Consider the following 25,641-nt stretch of genomic DNA (forward strand, 5'->3'; position numbering starts at 1 on the left):
TTCAGTTTACAACATGTATTGTCTCTATTTTCTTGGACTTGATGAAAATGTTAAAATGAAGAACCAAGCTTCATATTATCCAAATTTGGGTTTGTTTGTTTAAAAAAAATAATAGTTCTTAGTGTCCTTCCATTACATTTTTCCGTATTCCAGAAGAATCTGGCTCCTGCAAGGGCTAGACTTCAGTGTGCTGAAATTCAATTTGCTTCTGAAATCTTTTTTTCCTGTGGCTTATAGAAGGGAGATATAATTGATTCAGTGGCCACATTTCCATTTGAGTTAGAGGTAGAAGAAGAAAATTAAAACACATTCTTGATCCCTGTTGAAGAATCTTGTAAAGATTAGGAAACTAAGAATAGGGGATATTGGTGGCATGGTGTGTTTGGCACAGGGCTGCCAGCTACAAGATCAGCTGTTCGAATTCACTAGGCACTCCTTGGGAGAAAGGCTTTCTACTCCCCTAAAGAATTACAGCTTGGAAAACCTGCAGGAATAGTTATACCCTGTCCTGTGGGTCGCTATGAATTGGTATTGAGTCGGTGACAAGGAGTTTGGTTTTGGTTTTTATATTGAAGGAATAAACATAGTAGAGAAGTACAATTAAAAGGACTACGTATCAGTAAGCCAACAATCTGGGTCCTGTTATATTCTGACTTATTCCACATATTTTTTATTCCTATTAACCTGTCTTTTACAACTGTATAATAGTAAATGTAAGATCTTTTGTGAGATGTTGTTTCTACCTAAAAAGCCCTTAGAAGGTTAATAGTATTAACTCTTGGAATCAGGAGGAGGAAACTCACCAGTCTCATATATTAAAGTTGGCTTGGTAATTTGGAGTAAGAGGAAGTCACTGGGTACATGAAATATACAACCACTTAAACATGGTCTTTATTTACAGAGAGAAAACGGCTGGAAGCCAAACAACGGGAAGACATCTGGGAAGGCAGAGACCTGTCAGCTGTTTGAACATCACTCAACAAAAGAGAAAATTCCATGAATTCAGAAAACATTTCTGTAGTCTTCAGATAAGAGAATCTTTCCTGAGATTTGTACACATGCAGACAAGCATGTTAATGAAAGATTAAGACTAGGATGACTGACTGGGTGTAAAAGGAAGATGGGCTTCTGTCTATCTTCACCCAGTGCAGTGCTTTGGAATCACCCTACTGTGATGGGCACAGAAGAGAGCCATCAGCCAGGAGGAACCAGGGAGCTGTGTGGCTGCCAACAGTCCCATAGGCAGGGATAGTCATGTTAGCTGGGCCCTACTTCCAGGATGTTTTAAGAAAATTTCGAACATAACAGAGGATTCAAGCCTGCCATAACAGGAGACTAGGCCCTGCAAAGTCAGGCTTCCCTAGGACCCTCACAAAGCTGAGAGGAGTCATGTTGAGGGAGGCAAAGTAGCACAGAGAGGCAGAATGGCAACTCGTGTACTTGGCATGCACCGGGCCTAAGCTGCCAGCTCCAGAACTCCAAAATTGGTGAAGTGCAGCAGATGTGGGTATTTGGACTCCAGGGTTTGTACTGAGCTGAGTGCCTGGGGCTGGTCCAGGTGCACAGCAGCCCCGGGGCATGTCAGCTTCGGGTGCCTGTACCAGTGTAAGCAAGCACACTATCATGTTGTGAGAGGGAGACATTAAAGCCCATCTTATGACATGTGTCACTTTGGTTGTTGTCAGCTTTTCATTTCCACAATGAAAGGAGAGAACAGCTCTGCTTGCCTGTTCGCATCACCGCGACAGGGATAGGGTAAAAGAGGCTGTGACTCTCGTTGAGCTCCACTGAAGGGAGAGTTGATCGTCAGTTGCAGGGTGCACTACAAAGTTGACTGTCCTGAGATTGTTGGGCCTGAGTGGATGTGCAGTAGTAGCTCCTTCCCCTGCCTGCCCTTTGTGTACCACCTCCCAGCCTCTTGCCTTTCCCATCTCTGCCACTCTGACATCCTGTGCAGAGCATCTGGTACGCAGCATGTGCTTGGTATGATCTTCTCAACCTGTGCCAGAGGCACGTCACAATGCAGAGCGTGCTGGGTAAAATAAACACCCCCAGGCAGTGACAGATTTCCTAAAGGACACGAGCAAATCAGAGCCTTGGATTTAGCCTTGTCTATCTGCTATCTGCAGCCTCAGTATTTTCAGAAAGCCATCCTGCACTGAAGAAATGGTCGTGCTAGACGTTAAGATGCTGAGGTAGCAAGAAGTAGCGTCTTGTTGTGTTTTCAACTAGGGCAACAGCCTCATTTTTGTATGATTTTAGCATCCTTGACAATAATGGATTGTTAGCATTGCCTAGAACATGGCAGAGTGGGGCTCTCTTGAAGCATTCCTCAGATGACCCTGGCCATGGGGCTTAGTCTTGACCCTTCTGTGCCTTCTGCTATTTCTTGCAGCTCCTCAGCATTGCTTTTCATTCTTGGTCATTTCTGCAAGCGTTCCTCGTTTATATTTTGGCACCGCTATTGTAAGATGGGGAGACTCAGTGAGCCCCTTTCATAACTTTTGTGTTCCGCTACCATTTAGTGTCCCCTCTTTGGCTGTTGCTACAGATACGCAGGTCTATTTGAATAGTATGGCTATATTTTCAAGGAAATGTAGAGAATTGCTGCTATGTTCATATGGATGTATATACCTCTGAGATAATACCTTTGCTGTTACTTTGACCCTTCAAGGCTAAGGGTGACCTTAACCAAAAACCAAGACCATTGCCCTCAAGTCTATTACTGATCCTATAGGACAGGATAGAGCTCTGCCCCCATGGGGTTTTCAAGACTGTAAATCTCTCTGGATGCAGGCTGCTTCCTCTTTCTCCCACAGAGTGGCTGGTTGGAATGTAGACGTTTCCATTAGGAGCCAAGTGCTTAATCACTACACCACCATAGCTCCTAAAGTGACCTTGAGCAGTGACCCTTGCTGTTGAGGGTGTTCTTAAAGAGCACTGCTAATGATCACACAGAGCCAGTGTTTACTTCCCAGTGTGCTTAGAGGTGTCATGATTTGAAGTTGTATTTATGTTCATCGTAATGCTGTGTGCCCGTGGCTAGCAGCTTATGCATTTATGTCTTCCATTAAGAGCATTAATAGAGAAGGTACTTTTCATTTTTATTTTCCAGGAGTTCATATTGATATCTACTGGCTTTCCTCCATTTCCCTCTTGTCAGGGAAGAGAACCTGCTGAGGCCCAGAAAAGAATATATTGAGCTTGTCCAGAGAGGAATCCAATCCATGATCCTACCGAAACCATGCCTTCACGAGCCGAGCTAACTAGAAGGGTGCCCAGTGGCTTCCACTGGCTCCTTGGTTAAATGTTTGGGAAGACAGGGTCACTTGAGATTGATAGTTGAAAGGTATGTCCCTGCAACTTCTGATAGACTCGCCACAAAGGGAATGTCTCTGGGAACTACAGCAAATAACAGTGTAAGAAGCTGAGGTGGCCAGTACTCTCCATCTCCCTGAGGCGAGTGTAGTATGTGTGCAAAAGGGGAACATCGTCTGACAATTGGTTCTGTCTGGAATTTGGTGGTTGGTATTCTGTTAACATTCCACATCTAGTTATAAGTCATGCAAGCCACCGTTCTTCACGTGCCCTTCCCTTTTCAGCTCAGGGGTAACAGCACAGCCCTTGTGGAGTGGTGTTTTTTTCCCCCCCTAAGAATTAGAACTGGCTGCACCGATCCAACGTGTGATGTGGGCAGCAAGACTGACACCACAGCCAGTGGCCGTCTGCCTGGGCGGCTTTTTCTGGCCCTCTTCGAAACTGGATCCAGCAAGGAGCAGTGGGTAACCTCCCTGCCCGAGTCCAGCCATCAGTCACCACCCGCTCCCCCGCCAGCTGCACATTCTTTCACAGACCATTAGTTGCATGCGTGAGTATAATGTTGTTACTGTTTGGGAGATGTTTGCTGGATCCAAGAGGAAATCAGTCCTTCCCTTGTTTACCTAAACTGCCGTGCCAAAATAGAATGCTCCCTCTGCCTAGTGAAGGAGGTGAGGGAGTTGAGCGCGAACAGAGAAGGAGAAAGAAGAAAGCACATCCTTGTCTTCAGAACCAGTGCCCGAGAGCAAGTCCCCCTTTGCTCCCTAAAGTAGCTGTCATGTGTGTTTGCGCGCGCGCGTGCATGCATGCGTGTGTGAGAGAGATTTAGTCGGAGTAGGGTTTTAAATCTACCAGTCATTTTGGCATTGCAGATTCAGTTAGCATAGTGTCTGATCCTGGGGCTCTACCTTTTTACTTCCTCTTTCCATCTCATCCTTTCCAGCCCATGTGTCAGCATTGAGCCTAGGCATGACCATTGGTAGTAAGATAGCAGTCACCCTTCATCATGAGCAGCATGTATGTGGGGGTACAGAAGGGTAGAGTTAGTACTCAAGGAAACGTGCAGAATCACAGCTGGTCTTGAGCAGCCCATAATGAGCAACCTTTATTGGCATTCGAGTATCAGACTGCAAGGATCATCTCTTAGTGTGCCTTGGAGAAAAGATCTAAGAGTCATTTCCAAGAAGACCAGGGGATTTTATACTCCCTGAGCAAGAGCATATCTTGGCCACATCAAGCAGGGTTGGTGGCCTTTCCTGTCTGACTTCTCCATTCGACAGGGCCTGTGTTTTTTTTCCTTAAGAGATTAGGGGTTTTTTCAACTGATCTGGTCATTGCCAAAATTGACTTCTTGCAAAGTTTGCTCCAGAAACCTGGTCGATACCTGAAATGTAGGCCAGTCCTGAGGTGTGTGGTGATCCCAAGAGACTGGAGTGCCTAGCAGGAGCTTGGGTCTAGATAACCCCAGCAGTCCAGCTTGGCCTTCTCTTTCTGCTCTGCAGGAAGGCCCTCCCTGCCTGCTTCCCTACCTTCCCCCTCCACCTCCCGCTGTGATATTTGTCCCCTCAAGCACTCAGTGAGTGAGGGTGCAGGCCCAGCAGGAGTCGCCAGAGGAGCATAGCTCCCAGGGATCTTAGAAACACCTATATGTGTGGTAGAGTGGAAGAAAACCCCTAAAGCACACAGTCTTAGAGTCTGAGGGATGAGTTCTAAGTGAGGACAGATCAAGCAGGGGAGCACTTTACTGCCTCTGCCATTTGTGACTTCCATGAGCTGTGTCGCACTGAGCTCCTGGCAGAGAGCTGGCCTTCATCCCCTCTGTATTTTGGTCCTTTATCTTCCATGCCTCTGGGACATGTATAAAGCACCATGAGGGATGGGATCAGGGGAGACCTGGGCATTAGTCCACCCCTAAAGAGCTGAGAGCTCTGGAGGCAGGAACCCTGAGGACACAGTCCAGCGAAGCTGAGTCTCCTCATGGGAGAGGATCCCAGGGAGCCAAGTCTGGAAGCCATTGGTCAAAGGCCCAGCAACATCCTGCTTGGATGATTTTGCCTACCAAAGGAGGCTTCCTGAGCAGCTTCTTGGTGCCCATTGGCACTGGCCCCTTTCCCTGCAAATTGGGGCTCTGAAGGATATGGCTCCAGTAAGCTGAGGTATTTGGTGTATGGGCAGCAGCTGGGAGTGTGGGGATGGCTTCAGATGAGGTTGTTCCTGAGCCGCTGCGCCTGCTCCACGGAGAGCTCTGTGTTGGCTCGGTATGAATCCCCTGTAGGCCGAAGGAAGACGGGGTCAGAAGCCAGCCCTGCATCTGTCTGCAGGACAGCACAAGCACCCAGATCCATTGCACCCAGCTCATCCTTTCCAGCATGCATGAGGGCACCCACCCTTTCCACAATAAAGGACCCAGGGCTGGTGTGGCCTTTCAGGGGAAGTGGGACAAATAAGTTATTCACGTGTGTTCATTACTCTTTACTCCCCCAGAATAATTTCTCTGAAAATTGCCCCTTGGGAGGCTGACCCCTAAAGATGATGCCACCTGGTTCCCTGATGCTCTGGTTTCTGGTTCAGGCAGTGGTAAGCAACCATGTGAGATGAGAGGGTGGGAGCAGATGGCTCGGGGTATTTTCCCCGGCTCTGGCCCTGAGCTTCTAGTCATCTCTCCCTGTGTCCCGTTGCCCTTTGCACACCTCCCCAAACAGTCCTTTCATTCAGTCACTGCAGATTCTCCAGATCTCTTAAGCACTGACAAATCAGAGTGACCTTACAGCACACAGTAGAACTGCCCCAGAGGGTCCTGTTTACAGAAGTAGACAGCCCCATCTTTCTCCTGCTGAGGGGCTGGTAAGGTTCAAACTGCCACCCTTGCAGTTGGCAGTCAAATGCTTTAACTGCTCCACCTTGTGCTCTCTCGGTTGAAATTGTTGCCTGGCTCCAGGAAGTCTGTGAGATGAATTCCGTTCCTTTAGCTGCGGTTCTCAACCTGTGGGTTGCAGCCCCTTTGGGGGTTGAACAACCCTTTCATAGGGGTCGCCCGATTCACAACAGTAGCAAAATGGCAGTGATGAAGTAGCAACGAAAACAGTTTTACGATTGGGGAGTCACCACCACATGAACTGTATGAAAAGGCCACGGCGTGGGGAAGGCTGAGAAGCACTGCTCTAGGAGCACCATCACCACCTTCCCTGCAGAGAAGCTGAGTGCAGCTGAGGTACACAACACCCTGCCATGAAAAGCGAAAACTCCCTGTCTTCTGGCTAGAAAATGGTGGACCGGACTCTGCTTGCTCCCATCTGGTTTTCGCCTACAGCATTTGCCCCTCGTCTGAGACCAGCGGGCACCGGGAGCCTGTGGAAAGCCCCCAGGCTGTTGCTGTTTACCTGCTTGCTCAGTATCTCATTAGTGCCTGGTTGCTGACACTGTCGGTGTTCAGTTCCCTATTTGCCTGTGTGCATAGCCCACTGAACACAGCTCCTCCCCCAGTGCCTGGTCCACAAAAAAGGGTCTTAACAAATGTTTGCTGACTGGTTGACCAGTTCTGCCCCACCCCAGCTCCCCCAGGCAGTAGTGGGTCTGTCTGTGTGCACTGTGAATTGGGGCTTTGTACAATCAGCAGGTGGGGTTCAGTACAGACAATGAACCCAGTCACCTGCTTCACCCCCTACTGAATCACTAACCCTTCGTTGGTTCGAAGCTGTCAACCCCATAACATGCCCTGTCCCCTGGTGCCTTCCACCAGCCCCTCCTTGCAGAGGTCACAGCTGGAGACAGCCACAGACCTGGGGGACTTGTGGTTTGGCATGTGAGGCGCTCAGCTTAGGCTGGAGGCTACTGAGGAAGATGATATGGGAAGGACAGGGAGGAATGGTGGGCTGGGGAAGGAAAGTCCTCACAAGAAGCTGGGCCCACGTCTAGGACAGATGGGAGGGAGGGAGACAGACCGCCATGACGGTGAGCCTGCGAGTCTGACTCGTCTCCCTGCAAGGCTGGCCAAAGACTCATCTCTGCATCATCTCTGGCTCTTACATAAACACATGTGCAGACCACACTTGGGGCCCATTCCTGGCCTCCCACACATCATACCTTGTCACATTCCTAGCCTCTTACCCACACGCCACACCTAGGGCCCTGTCCTAGACACACACACGTCACACACGCACACGTCACACAGCCCGGCCAGGGCTGGTCCCACAGTGGCTCGCTTACCTGTGTGGCAATTGTGCAGCCAGACCCGGTGCCCATCATATTTGCAGCGGCACTGCATCATGTTGTTGGAGAAATCAGACTCTGCCACCTCGAATTTGGGGTTCACAACCACCTGGGGTGAGAGAAGGGGACAGCCAAATGAACCCCGGGTGGTGGTTTCTGTGTGTTGACAGTGGCTCGGTGTTCCTTCCTCTGGAGGGTGGTTAGCCTTCGCTTTGTGAATCCTGGCAGTCTACCACAGAGGACACCCCTGTTGTTGAGTCAGCCCTGACTCTCAGAAAGGCATTGCTACCGCCAGGTTGTCAATTCTGCATCAGATGACCCTGCAGGCCAGAGAAGAGCTGCTCTGGGGTTTCCGAGGCTGTAAATCTTTATGGAAGCCGACTGCCTCATTTCAAACCCAGCGGTGGGTTTGAACTCCTGGCCTCATAGGTAACAGCCCCACACTTAACCCAGAGAGCCGCCAGGGCTCCTTAGGAAAACATTAGTGTCCACATTTTGCAGATAGGGACTGAGAAGTCACAACTGATTCAATCAAGCCCGGGGCCTCTAGGCCTTAACTTAGTGTTCTCTCCCGTACATACAGCACAGGTCCTTCAACTGACAGGCTTGTTGGAGCCCCTGTGTGGAACCCTCTTCTTTTGACCACAGGGAAGCTTTAGGAACATCTGGAGGAAATGAGGTTCTGTGTGGGGTTCTGCCCCATGGTCCCAACCCCCTTACCTGGAAGATGTAGTCCCCGGGGCCCACATCTGTGATATCCACCCATTGGCAGTCGATGTCATGCCGGTACGTGTCCCAGCAGCCTACAGTCACCCCCTGCTCCCCAAAGTTGGCACATGCATAGCGCCTCTGCAGTCCTGTGAAGAAGGGTGCAGACAGTTGCTGGGGCTGAGTAGGTGCTAAGCCCTCTGCTAGGTCTTGTCGTTTAGCCTTGAATTCTCCCTCCGGCCTTCCCGGGTAAATACCACTATAGCCACCTGTCAGGGACCTGAGGCGGCCCAGCTGCTGAGCAGAGCCAGGACTCCTAATAAATAAGAGCCCAGCACTGGACCAAACCATCACCTGTGACAAAGATTATTTGGAAATTTGGTTGAAAGATCATAGCTCTGCTGTGCTAATTCACTTGTCCACCCATCACATCCATCTACCATCTATCCATCCATCCAAAGATCCAGTGTTTGCCATGCCGTTTCTGCAAAGAGCAATCCAGTAATCCATGCCCTCAAAAGAATCCCCTGAGAGGAGTCTAGCTCGCCTACGACAATTAGTTGAGCTAGGTATAGCAGGCATTTAGAAAGTGGTACATGTGTGTTGGAGATGCAGACAGAAGTAGACCGTGCCCACCTCATTTCAGAAGCTAAGAAGTGGGTCTTGTTTAATTTCATGAGGACTGTTGCCAACCAGGGAAACAATCCCCATCTGTGCCCATCTCCATGTTGGGGCTTGGAGCTGTTGGACAGGGCAGAGGGGGATCCCAAAGGGACTAACATAACAAGAGCTGGGTGGGGGACCCTCATAAATACACTGGTAGGAAAACATACCTGTGGGGCAGTTCGTGTCCTCTAGACAGAAGCTGGCCTTGTGCCCCTCAGCCACCTTGGAGCCATTGAGAGTGAGTAGGTCGTAGTGGGTGAAGACTTCGATGCTGTGATAGTGCCTGTGTGACAGGAGAGGCTCTTGGCTGGGCAGCAGCACCATCCCGTCCTCTCGGAGGAGCTAGCAGGGGGCTGAGGCCCGGGGCCCATCATTACCCAGAGAGAAAGTCATAATAGCAGGGCAGTGCCCATCTCCATCCCAAACCCAAGATTAGTGCGGCCCACAACTGGTTTCCCGGCACAGCTGCCCCATCACCCAGCGGTCTACCCAAGTCAAATCAAAGCTCTGTCCCAGTAGCCTCCAGGAGGCTGGTGCTGGGCTGCAGGCCCCAGCTGGAAACAAGGAGAGGGCATTGGGTATGTGTGTAGGGGTGGCGGGGGGGGGGGGGGGGGTCGGCAAGGCCAGGAGCTGAACAAAGGAAGGAAAAGAGAGCTCAGCCCGAGATCAAATCGCCACCGTCGTTCCCAGTCCCGCTGTAATGACACCTCTGTTCAGGCTACAGGAAAAGGCACTCATTATCCCAAGCAAGGCCAAGTCCCAAAGCCGCTGCCCACCCCTCAGCCTTCCCCCTCCCGCCTGCTGCTGTGTCCTGAAATGGGGCACAGCGCTTTCCTTTCCGTCTTTGCTATGGGCATTGTCTCCCTCTGTCTGGGCTGGAGGCTCCTGATAGGGAAGAATGCCCATTGTCTCTCTAGAGGCAGTCTGTTCACACTGCTGTCTGACGGGGCTCACCTTGCTGGCGCTAAAACCAGCGGGCTAACTGCAGAGCCAGCATCCTGGACGGGGGTACTTATTTGAGGAGCACCCCAAATAAGAGCCAGGAGTCCCCCACTTGCCCTGGCTCCTAGAGACAGGGGTGGCCAAAGGCTCAACATAGAAACGACCCAATGCCATTCTAACAAAGACGGATTCTCATCATGAGACATCTCTTGGGCCCCATGAGGACTGTCAACACAGGAGCACCCATGGTGAGGCGAGAGGGAGCTGAGGATGGCAGGCTGATGCTCTTGTGACCATGCTTCCTGGAGGCCAGGCCAGGCTAGCGACAAAGGAAGCCTCACCAGAGACCAGAGCCCTTGTGGAAACACCAGGCTGCTTTAGCCCATGGGTCTGGGGCCAAGGCTTGGTGGGGGTGGGCACTCACATGTGACACTGGTGCCAAATCCAGCTGTGGCGCCCAGTCTTGGGCCTGAAGTCGGCTCGGCCCAGGTTGAAGATCTGGGAGGAGAAGCGCAGCAGGCGTCGGTGTCCGTAGGGCCAGTCCATGAGGTCAGCCGACCGGGAGAGGCAGTTCTCCTCGTGGGCGCAGTAGAGCTGGCTGAGCGGGCGGTCCTCCAGGTAGGCCGTCTCCTGCACCAGCTGGGCATTCATCACGAGGTCGGGAGCACCTGCAGATGGCCGCGGAGGGCATGGTGGGGCAGCCACAAGCAACCCTTCTGGCTCCAGCACCATGGGCAGCCTGACCCTCACTGTCACCCCTTTTGGTGGGGCTCAGGCAAGGAGGGCAATTTGGGAGCTGTGGATTGCATTGAAGGAGTAGTCCCTGGGTGCTACAAAGAGTTAACATCCACAGTTGCTCACTGAGAGAAGTGCCTTGGAAGAAAGGCCTGGCGACCTACTTCCCAAAGAGCAATCGTGGCTGTGTCCTCAATACACTCGGCTGCCAGCCATGGGTTAACCTAGCCAAGTCGCTGCCTCTCCCCGGGCCCATCCTTCAGAGGATGGGCTGGGTGCAAAGGGCAGTGGGGTGGGTGCAAAGGGCAGTGGGGTGGGTTCATCGTCAGGGCCAGGCCTGCTCGTTCACGCTGCCACAGGTTCCCTCGTCCAGGCTGACCGCCCCAGTGGGCACCATTGTGGGGCATCCGTGCATCTGTCTGAGGCCTCTGCCTGCTCCCCCTGCCTCTCAGCCATCGCTGCCATCCCCACCTCAAGTGTCTGTACAGAAACGTGAGCTGCCACAGCGTGTGCCACGGGGCTCCAGAGGAGTGGCACGGCCCGTTCTCAGGGCTTGTGTGTGCATAAGCACAAGCTTCAGATTCCAGACAGAGGTGCCACCCGGGTGGGGCTCTACCAGCAGAGCGAGATGGGAGTACCCGGTGGGTGTCGTGGCTGTGCCCAGGGGCTTGAGGGGCTGGCGGGCTGGGAGACCTGTACCATTGCCAAGAGCCAGCATCGTGGTTATCCATTGGGCTGCTCACCACAAGGTCAGTAGTTCAAAACCACCAGCTTCTCTCAGGAACAAAGACAGGGCTTCCTATTCCGTGAAGAGTTATGGTCTCAGGAACTCACAGGGCCAGTTCTACCTCCTAACAGGGTCGCTTTAACTGTCATTGACCTGATGGTGGGGTGTTTGGTTTTGTTTTTGTGTTTGCCCCTGACAGACCCTAGAGTTCCTGAGGGGAAGGAGGAAAGCACCCAGAGAGGGCAAGAGAGGGAAAGAAACGAGAAGCACCAGGGCAGCAGGTGGGCAAGTGGGCGGGCCCGTGTGGGCAGTGGGTTCAGCTTGGGAAGCAGGACGGGGGAAGGGCAAGTTCCCAGGAAGGGAAACTGAGGACCAGCAGGCCCCCACATTGCTGTCTGAGGGTGGTGTAGGGGGCCGATGTCCTGGCCCTGGACAGACAGGAAAGCTCTAGAGGTCATGGACAAAGGTCAGGGGTGGCTCAGGCTTGACATCTGTTCGGAAAGAAGGTCAAGTGGCAGCTGGTGGGCTGGAAACAGTGGTCTTGGCCCAGACCTGGTTGGCAAGTTTCCAACATGAGAGTCTGGGTCTATGAGGCAGACTGACGCCTCAGTGGTCTGTCCCAGAGCCTTCTGGGTAAGCCCTGCCCAAGATGGGAACACAGAGCTGTGCCCACAGCCCGAGCATGACTCACATTTATATACCAGCCATAGCCCCTCAAACATTTGTTGACTACAATCGACCCTGATACATCGATGTGACGTTGGGACCCACTATACTCACAAAGAAGTCTAAGGGGGTGGGGGGGGGGAGATACTTTCATTCGATATAACATGCATGGTTTTCTACTCTAGTTTTTTTTTTTAACTGTTGGTCATGACCCAAAAATGGACACACTGTTCTACACCTTTGGGTTTCCCTGTGCCCTCTCTTCACTCTCACAGAACTGGGCTGCTGTGGTCTGGTAACTGGCAGAGCCTGTGCCCCAAGGGCCCGTGGGCTGAGGGAGGGGGCAGTGGGCAGCCACCCCGGGTGCCCCACGCAGTACTCACTGTCTGTGCAGGACACTCCGGCTGAGAAGCGACCCGCACCGTGGGAGCAGTGCACTGGCCCGTGCCGCTGACACTGCTGCAGGGCCAGCTCCGTCCCTGAGCAGCGCACCCCGCTCAGCACCACGTCTCCAGACCCTGGTGTCCCCTGCCAGTACCAGGTATCCTGGGAAAACAGCCAGAGTCCCCTGTCAGGACTGAGAGGGGCCTGGTCTCCCTGATTCCTCGCCCCTGAGCTTGGGTCCTGAGGACCCCCCTCCACCAGGATCCACTTAGCCCAGGTGTGGGACACTTCAGTGATGAGGACCCTACCCTCAGGGGAAGTCCGTTCCACATCTGGATCCTCAGGAGGACCAGACATTTCTTCTATGTGTTGAGGCAAAACTCCAGCTGTCTGGGGCGTCACCCCCTGTCCCTCTCCCACATGGCAGCCCACAACCATGAAAAAGAGGGACCTCTTCTCTTCCTGCCCACCCAGCCATATCCCCAATCTCCCAGCATGGGACCTGGCTCTCCAGGCAAGGCCATGCAGGCATTGAATCCTATGTCTGCTTTCAGGGGGCCCCCCGTTTGCCTGGTACCCACATCCTCTCCAGTGCATTTCCAATATCTTTGGGCTCGACCCACTAGCCTGGTCCAAGCCAGCATTGTCCCCCATCTGGGCTGTGGCAGCCTCCTGCATGGGGCCCCTGCATCCATGTTCTCCCCACAATCCTTTTCCAAAAGGAGCACCTCTGAAACTTCCACGCCCACACCACATACTCATCTCCCCTCGAGAGCCACACCCCAGCCCCTGGTCCCTGCTCCTTCTGCCAATGTACATTTTCTCTGGCCACCATGCCGTCTTCTCTGGCTAACTTCCAGACGTCCTTCCTGAGTGCACAGCTACCAACACTTAGGAAGGTCTGCCACCCCAATCCGTTCCATGAGGCAGGGCCCATCCTCTTGTCCCTCCGCATGCAACATGGCCTCAAACCCAGAATGCCTCACAGTAATTAATTGTTGAGCATGTGAACAAGGGCCAGCGGTCTAGCTCTGGCCAGGGCCACTCGAAGGAAGCTGTGGTCCTCGAGACGAGGGTGGGGGACGCAAAATAGGGAAGACGTGAGGTGGGGACCTACCTTGATGGCGTGGTTGGCAAAGCCCAGACCGAGTTGCCGGCAGGTCACCATGGCTTCGGTGAGCCCCCAGTGGTCGCTGCACACGGCCCCCCAGCGTTGGATCCCGTTCACTTCCACCTGCACCTCCACCACACCCTCCTCAGCACTGCGCCCACCGGCTAAGCGCACCTGCGACCATCAGAGGCGTGAGGAACGGGGCTGTGGGAGGGGGAACCCAGCACGGAGATCCCGCTCTGCCCCCATCTTAGGACTTTAATCTCTGTAAGTGGAGGGCAGCGCTAGACTCTTTCGGAGAGAGACCTGGCCCTGAGTCCTCACAACGTGCACGGCTGCTGCCTCATCCACAGTGACCCACCCCCAAGACCATTCACCCCATTTGACCAAAGAGGAAGCCAAGAGCAGAGACAGGAGGTGACCACTGAACGCAGAGCTCTCCTCCTGCCACCTGGCCGCCTCACGGCCACTGCCCAGGCCCACTTGGCACCATGACCCCGGGTGTGCTGGAGGAAGCCCTCCCTGCCCCACCCAGAGACCCAGCCAGGTGGCCTCCATGCTGGCTATCAGGGAGGGTCAGCTGGGCTGGAGGCTGAAGCTCCAGCAGCCTCTCCTGGGCGCCCGCCCACTCGCTCAAGCTGATGACTCAGGAGATATCAAGTAGTTAGGCCTCCAGGCCCCAGGTCAAGGGTGGCCTGAGCTCACCTGATTCCGGAAGCCCGTATTGGGCACGTTGCACCGGACCGCAGCGTCGTTCTCGTGCCGACAGCCATTCTGCGAGCCTTCCAGGGCTCCGCAGTCGCTGAGGGTCCGCTCATAGCCCCGGCAGCGCACCTCACTCAGGTGGATGGGGCCTAGCCCTACGGGGGTGGGGGCAGGGCAGAGGTGCTGTATGGCACTTGGTGTCTGCAACCTGGCACCCAGGCTACTCCCGCCCCCACGGACTGGACTGGGAAAGCGTTCTGTCCTGGGCCCGGAGTGACAAGGCCGCCAACCAATGGCTATGTGGTTCCTCCAGCTTACCAGACCCCAGACCCACCCGCTTCACTCACCTTGGCCCAGCTGGGCCCCAAAGAGGGCCTCCCGAGCAGAACCAAAGCCCAGCTGGCGACACACGACACTGGCGGAGATGAGGTTCCACCTGTGGTCGCAGACAGTGCCCCACTGGTGGTGCCTAAGCACTTCCACCCGGCCCTCGCCCACCTGGGCCCCGGCGCGGAGGCGCACCCTGGGCTCCTACGGAGAAAAGCCGGTTTCAGGACTGGGCTCCACGGCACCGCCGTGTTCCAGCCCTCCTTTTGTCCCCCGCGTTCCCCGTGGCCAAGTGGGCGACGGCAGCAGTGAGAGCCACAGCGAGGACACGACGGGAATTGGGAGCGCCTCACCGCAGAGGCCCTTCCCTGGGAGGCAGGCGCCCACCGCGTAGCGCCTGCGCCTTTCTCCCTCCTCCTCGGCTTCCTCCTCGTTCTTAGGGGTGGAGCTAAAGCGTCCTAGTGCCGCAGTGGGTTAAGCGTTGCGCTGCTAACAAGGTCAGCGGTTCACGTCCACCAGCGGCTCCTCAGGAGAGATGCCGCGTTGTTATGTTCCCTGTAAAGATTCGTAGCCTCGCGGGGTGCTTGGGGGAGGTTCTCTCTCCTGCAGGATCACTATGACTTAGCTGATTGGGTGGCAGTGGGTTTGGGGCTGAATTGGGTCAGCACAACCCAAAAAGGCCTGTGGACCGTTCTAGGGAGGTGCAGGTGTGGAGTGTGAATGACAATAAACAACTCACTGCCTCCCAGTCGCCCCCCTCCCCCTAGCTCACCACGACCTTATAGGTGGTTCCCAAGACTGTACATCTTTCTGGGAGCAGAGCGTACCCCCTCTCCATGGGGCAGTCTGTGGGTTGGAATCATGGGCCTCGCAGTTGGTTGGCAATCCCATGCCTGACCCATGGACCAAGGACCCCCAAACTGAGCTTGAATTCTGTTGGAATAATTCTCCCTGCTTTCTGCTCCGTTATGGTGACGCTCTGTTGGGGGCTGGTCTGTCAGAAACACCTCACTAGCTGCAGCTCACCTTCTTTGCATAGCAAAGTGACAGGCTGTGGGGTGGGGGTGGGCGGGTTCAATATTCAGAGGCAGGATGTAGCGGCAATGTAATTACTGTTTTTATGGTCACCTTCTATTCCTGGCAGGAGACAATGTTTTCCCACTGAAGGGAGGGCTGCACACTGTCCTTTCTAAGTCCATCTGTGAGGTGTCCCTCCTCCCACCTGGGTCCAGGGCTTCTGGGGGTCCCAGGGTGCTGCGGCCATGGGGCTCACCTGGGCCCGGGGTTCCTTGTGCCGTGCCTTTGCCTTGGGTGGGCGGAAGTGGGGCCCAGCCACACAGCTGACCACCGCGTGCATGCCCCCCGGGCAGGCCGCCCGAGGCTTGCCCTGGGCCGGGGACACCTGCACCTGGCAGCTGGCCATGTGAGGCTCTGTCCCTAGGCAGGTGACACGGTGAATCCAGAAGGAATTCTTCTTGGTCAAGCTCTTCAGCCTGGAAGACAAGGGAGGTTAGGAGGAAGGGAGGGGGCATAGGGCAGAAAGGAAGCTTTTCCACCCAGGTCCCTGTCAGGAAGCCATTCCTCACCTGGAATTGGGATCCTTCATCTTCAGATTCCAGACCTTCCTGTGGAGGGAGGAAACGCGCGAGGGTGGAGCTGGTGCAGGCTCCTCCCATCCCTTCATTTGCACCAGACTTTATAGTTTATAAATTCGTCCACCAGTCATTTCTGTGCAGAACCTCACAACAGCGCCAGGTGGGAAACCACATCACAGGTAACAACGGGCCATTTGACCCCCGAAGGCAGTCAAGCCTCAAAAGGCCCCCTCCTCCAACCCGGAAGAAGGAGGAGCTTTTTTGGGGTGGGTGGATGCTGAGACAAGGTACCAGAGCCAAGGTCCTCTCAGGACTGATGGCCATTAAAGCCTGTGCATGTGGGGGCAGCCCACCCAGAGACACCCAGGCTGTAATCAGAACTGCTCTTGTCATGGACGGTGGATGAGCCTGCGAGACCCAGAGGTGCAATTACCAGGCCCTGGGGAGACGGAGGCCCACGTCCCAGCCATCCCCAGGGAGGGAGCCGTGTAGCTACCACGTGGCAGTCCAGCACCCCTCCTCTGCGGTGGCCTGAGTCAGTAGGGTTCCTGACACTGACGGGGTTGGGGGGGGGGGAAGGGTGGCTGAGGGCGGGTGCTTCTGTGGGAGATTCTCAGGCACGCTTGCCCTCTTCACGCCCAGGGCTGATGCAATCGGCTTTCTCCAGCTCTGCAACGTTGCTGACAATCTTTTTTGTCTCCTCTTGCCCAGCCCCGCTCCACCCTGTCCTTGCTGGCAACCCCCCCTCCCCCACACACACCCCAGTCTCGGCCTTGTGGGGGCCCAGCGGTGAGATCACTCAGTGGGGCAGAGTTGAGAGAATTCTCTGAGAAATGGCTAACAGAGGGCCAGAGGCCCTACCGAGCCCCCTGGGCTGGTCCGGCTGTACTTGTGGATGGGCTGCAAGCTCAGGGTCCCCTGCACAGTTTTATACCAGGGCTCAGCAGTTTACATTCCATTACTTGCTCCCTGGGGGTATTCTGTACAGCAGTTAATGCCTCTTATTTTATTGACCAGCAGAATGTTCGTTTACCTACTGTTCCTAAAGATCTCCGGGACCTCACTCTGTCTCTTCATTTTTTTTCTTTTCTTATGCGACCCCCCCCCACACCCCACACCCCACGTCTCACGTCTCTTCATTATTCTGAGGGATTCATAACCTGGAACGTTCAGACAGGGTCTCAGGTGGGCCTGTTTCCCAACCAAGCCCCAAATCCATTAGCAGCTACTCTGGCCAAGTTCAAGGAGCCCTGGGGGCAGAGTGCTTATGCCCTGGACTGCTAGCCTCTAGGTCAGCAGTTTGAAACCACCAGAGGCAAAGAGGAACAGAGAGGGCTTTCTACTCTCGTTCAGAGTTACAGTCTGGGAAATCCACAGGGGCAATTCCACCCAGTCCTCAAGGGTTGCTATGAATTAGCAGTGACTCGATGGCAGTGAACTTTGTTTTGTTTTTGTCAAGGTTCACTGCACTCTACACACATGCAGAGACATGCACACACAGAGGCAGCTGCCACCTGCCCGCACCGCCCGCCCGGGGCCCGGGGCTCTTACCTGTAGTAGTTCTTGTTGACTGGCTGCTGGCTGGGGAAGCCTAGCATCCCGCACACCACTCTGCTGTTGTTCATGCTCCAGCCCTGGTCACACACCTGCCGCCACTCTCCCTCGTACTTCACCTCCACAGCCCCCTCAGTCACTGGGCTCCTCCGCTTGGCGCTGGCCAGGATGGGCTTGAGCCGCACTTCCTCCAGCCGCCGGCCCTGCAGGGGCCACAACCACTGTGACCTCCTGGACTCCAGATGAGCCCCAGCTCAGGCCGCAGGTGCCACCTCATCATTATCCTCATTCAAGGTCCAGGGTCCGGGAGGTGCTTGGCCAAGGGTCGGAGTGAGCACAAAGCAAACCCAGGGTTCACTAGGGTGCGCCCTCTCTGTTCCACAGAGGGATCCCTAGGGCACAGTGAGTAAAGCAGTTGGCTGCTAACCAGAAGGTCAACAGTTCAAACCTACTAGCTGCTTTACTGGAGAAAGACGAGGCTATCCGCTTCCATAAAGATGGACAACCTCGGGGACCCTAGGCTCAACTTGATCGCAAGGAGTTGTTTTTGTCTTTCTTCCTTCTCTTCAACTCCATTAAACTTACTCAACTTGAGAACAAGGTGGATCTTGGGGCTAGCATGGGGGTCCTTAGCCATTTGGTGGGGGGAAGTGGCTTCATCATGGCACCCTGGGGAGAGCTGAGGACAGGTCAGGGAAGCTGCTTACAATGCCAAGCTGGACCCTTTAACCCACAGGACCCTAGCCCTGGGGTGCCCCGGACCAATATGTGCCCCTCATCATGGCCTGTCATAGCTAGTGGTCCAGGGCCAGCTGTGCTCGGGCTGGAGGCTGCCTGGCAGTGGCCTGTAGGAGCCAGAGACTGGCTCTGCCAGCTCCTGTTGTTTGGCTTGAGCTGTTTTTAGCTGTTTGGGACTGTTTGCTCTGGGAAGAGGCATCAATTGTGGCTGGACCTTGTGGCTGAGGCAGCCCCTTCCTCCCCGCCTCCCCCCTTGCTCCTACCTGCTCCCTCCCCCAAGGAGAGCAGCTTCTGAGTGTCCCTGCAGGCCCAGCCTCCAAGTCTCCAGCCTGCCCCATCTCAGGCCGTGCCCTCTATCCAGGCCCTGGCTCCCACCTGAAAGCAGGGCCCCAGGCCCCAGGCCTCTGGCAGGGTGCTTCTCCCCCCAGGCTCTGGTCTTTCTCCCTCCCTCCTCCCCATTGCCCAGTCTCCTGGTCCAGCCCCTCAGCTTCCAGGCCCCGAAGAGGCTCCTCACCAGGGGCCCAAGGGCATTGGAGATCCTCTCAGAAACATAGCCACGCTGGCGCTGGGGGTGACACACTACCCCGACATCCTCCGAGTGGCTGCAGTCGCTGACACCCCAGCCGTTAGACCCGCACTGGTCCAGAGCGCTCTCTGTGCCCGCACAGTGCACATTGTCCAGCCAGATGGGGCCTGGGGACCAAGGGCAGGCACTCGCTCAGGCTCGAGCCTCAAGAGGCAGGTCCCCAGCCCTTGCCTGCCGCCCAGGACCCACACTCGTCACCTTCCCTTTTCCAAATCCTGAGCAGGAAGTGGGTGTGTGTGTGTGGTGTGTGTGTTGGGGTAGGGGGCGGCATTCTCCTGGGATCTTGGAATCCAAAGCCCTGCCTACTGCCTGCTCTTGGCATCAGGTCCTAGAGAACCTGCTTTTGGAAAATGCTGGCCTAAGGAGTTATACCTAGGAACAAGACCTACCTGTTGGTCATTCATTCATTCATTCATTCATTCAGCAGCATGCGCTCAGCACACACTAGATGCCAACTACTGTGTTCATGGAACTCTGTCAGTGGGGGTGGGGGAATGGGAGGGACCTCATTACAAGAGAGAATGGGAGGTGAAGAGCAAGGATCATTTGTAGCCAAGCATGTAGGAAGTACTTCATGGGCAAGGCCAGGTGAGCTGGGTATTAAAGGGTGGGTCAGAGTCTGATGGGCTCTGCTGGAGCCCAGTCCCTGAGAAGAGCCTGCTACCACATCCTATCATCCCCTCTGGGTGGCATCGGTTACTCACCTTCCCCTTGGCCATACTTGGCACTGTGAGCCCAGGTCAGGGCCGTCTCAAAGCCCAGCTGGCGGCAGGCCACTGTGGCCTCTTGGAGGGCAAAGTCGTCATCACACACGGTGCCCCACTGGCCCTGGTATAGCACCTCCAGGCGGCCCTCCTCTGGCCTGCTTCCTGGGCCCACCAGCCGGAGTTTCTTGTTTGCCAGGGACTGTGGTCTGCTGGGAGGGGCCTGGTCCAGCAGCAGCAGGATCAGGGAGAGGGTGGCTAGTGGAAACCACATCATGGTGACTCTAGGGACAGTGGGGGCCAAGGCACCTGGGGAATAAGTAAACATGACACGGGTGACCCATTGCAGAAGCTGAATGCAACAAAGGGTGGCCAGACTCCTCCAACTGCATCGTATGCGATGGCCTTGACTGAGCCGGCGGGCTCTCGCCTTGGCAGATTTGGTCTCAAGGCAGCACTCTTTGGCTGTGTGACCTTGAAGAAGAAACGTAGCCTTCCCGAGCCTCAATTTCCACCTCTGGGAAATGGGGATAATCCCCAGCACTTTTATGCATGTTAAATAAGACAACCTCTATAAAGTACTTTAAAGGAGCCCTGGTGGCATAGAGGTTATGTGTTGGGCTGTGATCTGCCAGGTCATCAGTTCGAAACCACCAGGTCATCAGTTCAGCTACTCCTTGGGAGAAAGTTGGGGCTTTCTACTACTATAAACTGTTACAGTCTCTGAAACACACAAGGGCAGTTCTACTCTGCCCAATAGGCTTACTATGAGTCAGCATCGACTCAATGGCAATGAGTTGGTTTTAGGTTTGTTTTTTTTAAACACCAACCAAAATAAAACTAAATCACTGCCATCGAGTTAATTCTGATTCATAGCGACCTTATAGGACAGGGTATAACTGTCCCTGGGGGGAGGGAGGGTTCCCAGACTGTAACTCTTTACGGGAGCAGAAAGCCCCATCTTTCTCCTGTGTGGTGACTGGTAGTTTCAAACTGCTGACGTCATTGGTAGCCCACTGTGTATCCTATTACACCACCAGGCCTAGATCATAGTAAATGCTTCCTGAGTGGAGCAAACGCTCAAGTACTGGACTTCTAAGGAAAAGGTTAGGAGGAGGTTTGGACCCACCCAGAGGCTTCTCGGGAGGAACACATGTCAATGGGCCTCTGACAGGCTGTGGTCTTGGACCCTGTAGAATGCAGTTCTTGTCTACCATCCACGGGCTCCCAGGAGTCAGAATTGACTCACCAACTGGCTTGGTTTGCTGTTTGGTTTGTTCTATATGGTCTTATGGAGAGGTAGAATTGGTGGTTCCCCATTTGAGTAGTCAAGACTATCTACTTCAGGGATGTGAGCTAGTCTCCCCATCAGCTAGCAAGATCTGCAGACTCCCCACCCCTTGGCTCTTGGTCCACTTCAGTGCCAGCTTCCTTCACGAACGCGCAACCCTTTTGGAATTCTTGCTTCATGCAGTGATGACATGATGGCAGGAGAACGAAAGGCCTCCAATGCTCTCCCTGACCCTCATGAGACCCAGGGAAGAGGGACTTTCAGAGAAGAGATGGGGATCCTGGGAGCACACATGCATGGGGGGAGAAGGGGAGTTCCAGGCAGAGAGAACAGGAGAGCCAAGGAGGAGAGGTGGCAAGAGGTGAGTCTGCACCTGAGCAGGAAACCCCTTCCAACTGCCAACCTTGTGTGGCAGTGCCGGGGGCTCGGAGCCAGGACCCGAGCCATGTAGGATCGGCCTTCCTCTTCCCAGGAACTAGGGGCAGCACACATCAGAGGACCCGCCTCAAGCAGGCTGCAGCCGGTTCTCTCTGTGTCCGTAGAGGGGGGTGAGGTTGTGGGCTGGCATTTCCTCCTCACACATTGGCACTCTGGGTCATGAGCCAAAAGGATGGGTGACAGGCACCATGCCACAGCTAACTAGAGCAGCAGGAGACCTCAGGAGCTGGCATGCTGAAGCTCCTGCAGTCCCAGGCTCTCCTAAGCCAGGCTCGCTGCCCAGGTCCCCTGGGCAAAGGAGCGTCTAGCAGGGGGATAGAGATGGCTGGGGTCCAGAGTCCTCTCTTTGGCTTTAGCCTGCAGCTTCCTGCCCCAGGCTCACTGCCAATAGCCCTGCCTGCCCCTGCTCGCCTGCCCTTCCTTTTCTACCTGCTAGTCAGGCTACCATACCTGCATGTCCTCCTCTGTTCCCGCCTCAGCCCCTACATGTAATCAAAGGGGACCAGCAGGCAGGATTCCACTCAGAGCCCTCCAGCTGCGAGGACCCAGAAGCCACATAGGACTGGCCTGAGCGATGCCTGCCAGGAGTCAAAAGGGTCCTGACTCACAGGGCCACCAAGTTCTGGCTGGCATGAGGTGCTTCTCTCTCTCTGAGACTCAGCTCTCTTTGAGTCTGGGGGTGGCTTTTGAGGGGTCCCTCATCAATGTTGTCCTCTGGTAGACCATGAAGTCTGATCCCGAGTGTGTGGCTGAAGTCCCCACAGCACTGGGGAGGTCATATGAGAGGATGAGGCAATGTCCAGCCAATGGGGTCCATTCTTCCAAAGGGCCTCCGGGGACAGGGATGGGCCTTGGCTGCAGGACTCCAGGTTCTGGGCTGGGGCAACTCCCTTCGGGGAAAGTGGCATTACTGGGTGCAGACAGCACCTCCTGACACTGTCGAGAGGAGGTGATACCAACATAACCACAGGGTCCGAGGTGGGGGTGGCATCGGGGTGGGCGGGTGCTGTACCAAGGCAGTGGCATCTCTCGGCTTGGTATCGCCAGTCATCTAGAGAGGTAACCCGTCAACCCTGCCCCCACTGCTGCCTCCAGAGAGCACAGCAGTGGAAGACCAAGAGACTTCCCACTTAGGCCCATGGGAGAGGCCCATGGGAGCTTCGAGGCAGGCCTTGGAGAGGGGAACAGGGCCAAACCAGGCCACCCACCTACCGGGGGAGAGGTTTTCCGGATCGTCCCACCCACAGTGGGGTGACATCATGAGTTCCTGTACTGGGTGACACCAACCCTAGTGGACATCACTGCCAGGTAGCAGATGAGTCAGCAACGGGAACCCAGCATCAGATCTAGAGGGAGCCCCTCTCCGACTTCCTGCCCAGAGTGGGACCCTTGCAGCTCCTGCTTACATCAAGCTTGTCTCTCACCAACCTTCGAACATAGCTGACATTTCCAGACTCGTTTGTCCTCCCTGCCCCTTCTACTCAAGCCCTCAAGGCTTAGTAAGGTTACATGTTGCGCTGCCAGTCTCCAGGTCAGCAGTTCAAAACCACCAGCCCCTCCCAGGGAGAAAGACAGGGTTCTACCCTCCCCCACAGGTGCACTGTGAGCTCACATCCACTGGGGGGTAGGGAGGTTGGCTGCATTTGGCCTCCTTCTGCTTGGAGGGCCCTTTCTCTCCACCTCCTATTAGGAAACTCCTACACAGCCTTCAGCGCCTCCTCCTCTATTAGCCCCTCCCCCCCCCAGTTCCCCTGCCTCCCTGGCATTTGATGTGATCACTTCTTGCCTGCCCAACCTGCCAGGGACTTTTGTCTGCCCCAGCTGTTTTCCTGCACGGAGCACAGGAAAATGGAGCCTGGCAGAAAACCCTCCCTGAGAGAAGGAACCTCAATGCCACAGAATTGATTGGCTCAAAGCGGCAGGACAGGGGAGAACCGTCCCTGGGGGGTTCCCAGACTGGAACTCTTTACGGGAATAGAAAGCCCTGTCTTTCTCCCATGAAGTGGCTGGTGGTTTCGAACTGCTGAACTTAAGGCTAGCAGCTTAATTCGTAACCAGTCCTCCAGGAGCAGCTTCACAAGTAGAAGTTTCCTTCCCAAGCGAAGGAGAAGGGAACCAGGTGGGATAGAAGGAGTGGGGGAGGGGTGTGAACAGGAGGGGAGGGTCCAAATAAACCCCACTGCCGTTCAGTGATCTGACTCTTAGCGACCCTCTAGGACAAAGGAGAACTGCCCCTGTGGGTTTCGAGGCTGTAACTCTTTCTGGGGACAGACTGCTGTCATCTTTCTCACTTTGAGCCACTGAGGGGTTTGAAGTGCTGGCCTTATGGTTAGCAGTCCAACGCCTCACCCACTGTGCCACCAGGGCACCTTTGAGGTTAAAAATAAGAAGCTGGTAATAATACTACATTTGACATATTGAGTAGCATGTCCATTCTAGAAGACGGGTCCCAGAGAGGAAGGGACCTGCCCTGCCAGGATTGAAAGCAACAGATGGGCCACCAGACCTTTGGCGCTGGGGAGACAGGTGGGAAGTGGAGGGAAGGGAGCAGAGAGTTAGTTGAATGAGTTCCCTCGGCTGGGGCTTGATTTATGACCCGGGCGGAGTGTGACGGGCGGAGTGTGGCACTGGGGTGGGTGCCAGCGCAGAGCCCCACACAGCGATAGCCCCAGGACCCTGGCAACTTGAGGCAGAGAGGCACCTGTGTCAGGCGCTGCCAGAGGACACTGGCGCCTGGCCTGGCCTGGCCCAGCTAGGGCTGGGAGAGGGTGAATGTCTGAGCATTGGGAGCTGCCCTCCCCGGGGCGGTCACAAGTCACCCACGCCACCTTTCTTTCTAACTCGTCGGGGCAGAGTGGCTCTCCGTCCCCCTGAAGCCCTCCACCGAAGCAGCTGCCAGCAAATGGGCTCTGAGGGCTATGATAGCCCAGGCTTCAGACGCTGCCAGACTTAAACTCCCCTTCTCACCTCCCGTCGGGCACAGTCAGCTCTGCTGGGGTTCATTGGTGACCCAGCTAGCCCCCAGCCGCTCTGCCTCCAAGTGCCCGGAACCGCATTTAAGCCCACCCTGAGGCTCACTCGCGCCTCCCCGCTGGGTCCCGAGGCAGAGAAAGGGTTCCACACCGCAAGTCATTAACAAGACGCGCAGCAGGCACCTCGGCCGGGCGCCCGTCCCAGGCCTGGAGCCAAGCGCCCAAACTTGGTCGCTTCTCCCCCCGTTGGAAATGGATGACCGAGCCGCTGGGGAGCTAAGCGCCTGCCCAGCTGGGCAGTGGTCTGCGACCCCCGTCCCTCCCACCCACCCGCCCCGCTGCAAGAGCCCTCCCGTGGAGTGCAGAGCCCGGAGCGAGCGGGGCGGCGGGCGCGCACGGCGGGAAGCAGACCTGGGGCCGGGCTGCGCTGGCCGGCTGGAGCGCCGAGGTCCGGGGCCGCGCCGGGCGCCGCTGAGCAGGGCGAACGGGCCTCCTGGGGCACCCTCGGGGGCCCTTTTATACGGCAGCCCGCCCGAGGGCGACCCCCCCGCCCCCGCCGGCCCCGCCCCCGAGCGGACCGGGAATAACTGGGCGCCCCGCCCGGGCCTCCGCCCGCGTCCTCTGCGGGACCTGGGCCCGGGAGGCGGGCGCCCACCCTCAGCCACCGGGGGCGCGGGGCAGGGCAACTGGGGGGGGGGGCTGCTGTTCCCCGAGGGCCCCCTCGCCCCGAGGTGGAAGCCAGCTGGCGCTGCCCCCGGAAGGGACGCGGGCAGGGCCCACGTTCCCACCGGGAGGGCCTCCGTGGGCCCCGCAGGACTGTGACTCAGGCCCTCTCTGAGACTCAGTTTCCCTCCCAGTGTAACAGGAGCTGCGCTTTATATTCGGCGAATCCTGGGCCGCCGGCCTGTGGCGCAGGGACACCCCTCTCTACCCCCCCCGCCCCCCCGGCGGTGGAACCCCAGGCAGGTCTCGGGACCCTCTTCCCCAGGCGCAGGGTCCAGAGGCGCAGCGCTCGCTCCCCTCTCCCTCGGGTGGCATCAGCTGCAGTTTACTAGGGGAGTGCGGACTGCAGAAGGGGCCACGGCGCCCCACACATGGCGTGCTCCCCCTGGAAATCAAGAGTCCACACCTCGCAGGTGCTGCGGCCCAGTTGCTTCCAAATAGTTTCCGACACAGGGGGACCCAATGGGACAGAGTAGAACGGCCCCACAAGGTTCCCCTGGCTGTAATTCTTCACGGAAGCAGACCTTTCTCTGGCGCAGCCT

At 55.8% G+C, this 25,641-nt stretch overlaps 2 protein-coding genes across 4 annotated transcripts in view; one reads left to right on the forward strand and one right to left on the reverse strand.

The window, feature by feature from the left end:
- R3HCC1L (R3H domain and coiled-coil containing 1 like) overlaps positions 1-1,669 on the forward strand; it is a 93,885-nt gene extending 92,216 nt beyond the window's left edge. For all 3 annotated transcript variants that reach the window (XM_075534001.1, XM_075534002.1, XM_075534000.1), the window contains one exon: positions 902-1,669. In XM_075534001.1, coding sequence (XP_075390116.1) covers positions 902-969 — 68 coding nt within the window. In that variant the 3' untranslated portion in view covers positions 970-1,669. The remainder of the gene's footprint in view (positions 1-901) is intronic.
- Positions 1,670-4,401: 2,732 nt separating this feature from the next.
- On the reverse strand, positions 4,402-19,986 carry LOXL4 (lysyl oxidase like 4). Its single transcript, XM_075533641.1, has 14 exons — positions 19,676-19,986; positions 18,900-19,078; positions 17,645-17,850; positions 16,085-16,123; positions 15,772-15,991; positions 14,519-14,702; positions 14,172-14,326; positions 13,473-13,640; positions 12,355-12,517; positions 10,268-10,511; positions 9,069-9,184; positions 8,248-8,384; positions 7,525-7,636; positions 4,402-5,587 (listed from the first exon to the last, which is right to left on the reverse strand). The coding sequence occupies exons 1-14, from the start codon at positions 19,950-19,952 to the stop codon at positions 5,517-5,519; spliced, it is 2,271 nt and encodes a 756-aa protein (XP_075389756.1). The 5' UTR covers positions 19,953-19,986; the 3' UTR covers positions 4,402-5,516.
- Positions 19,987-25,641: the final 5,655 nt, after the last annotated feature.

Source organism: Tenrec ecaudatus, chromosome 16 (genome assembly GCF_050624435.1).
Source record: "Tenrec ecaudatus isolate mTenEca1 chromosome 16, mTenEca1.hap1, whole genome shotgun sequence".
NCBI lineage: Eukaryota > Metazoa > Chordata > Mammalia > Afrosoricida > Tenrecidae > Tenrec > Tenrec ecaudatus.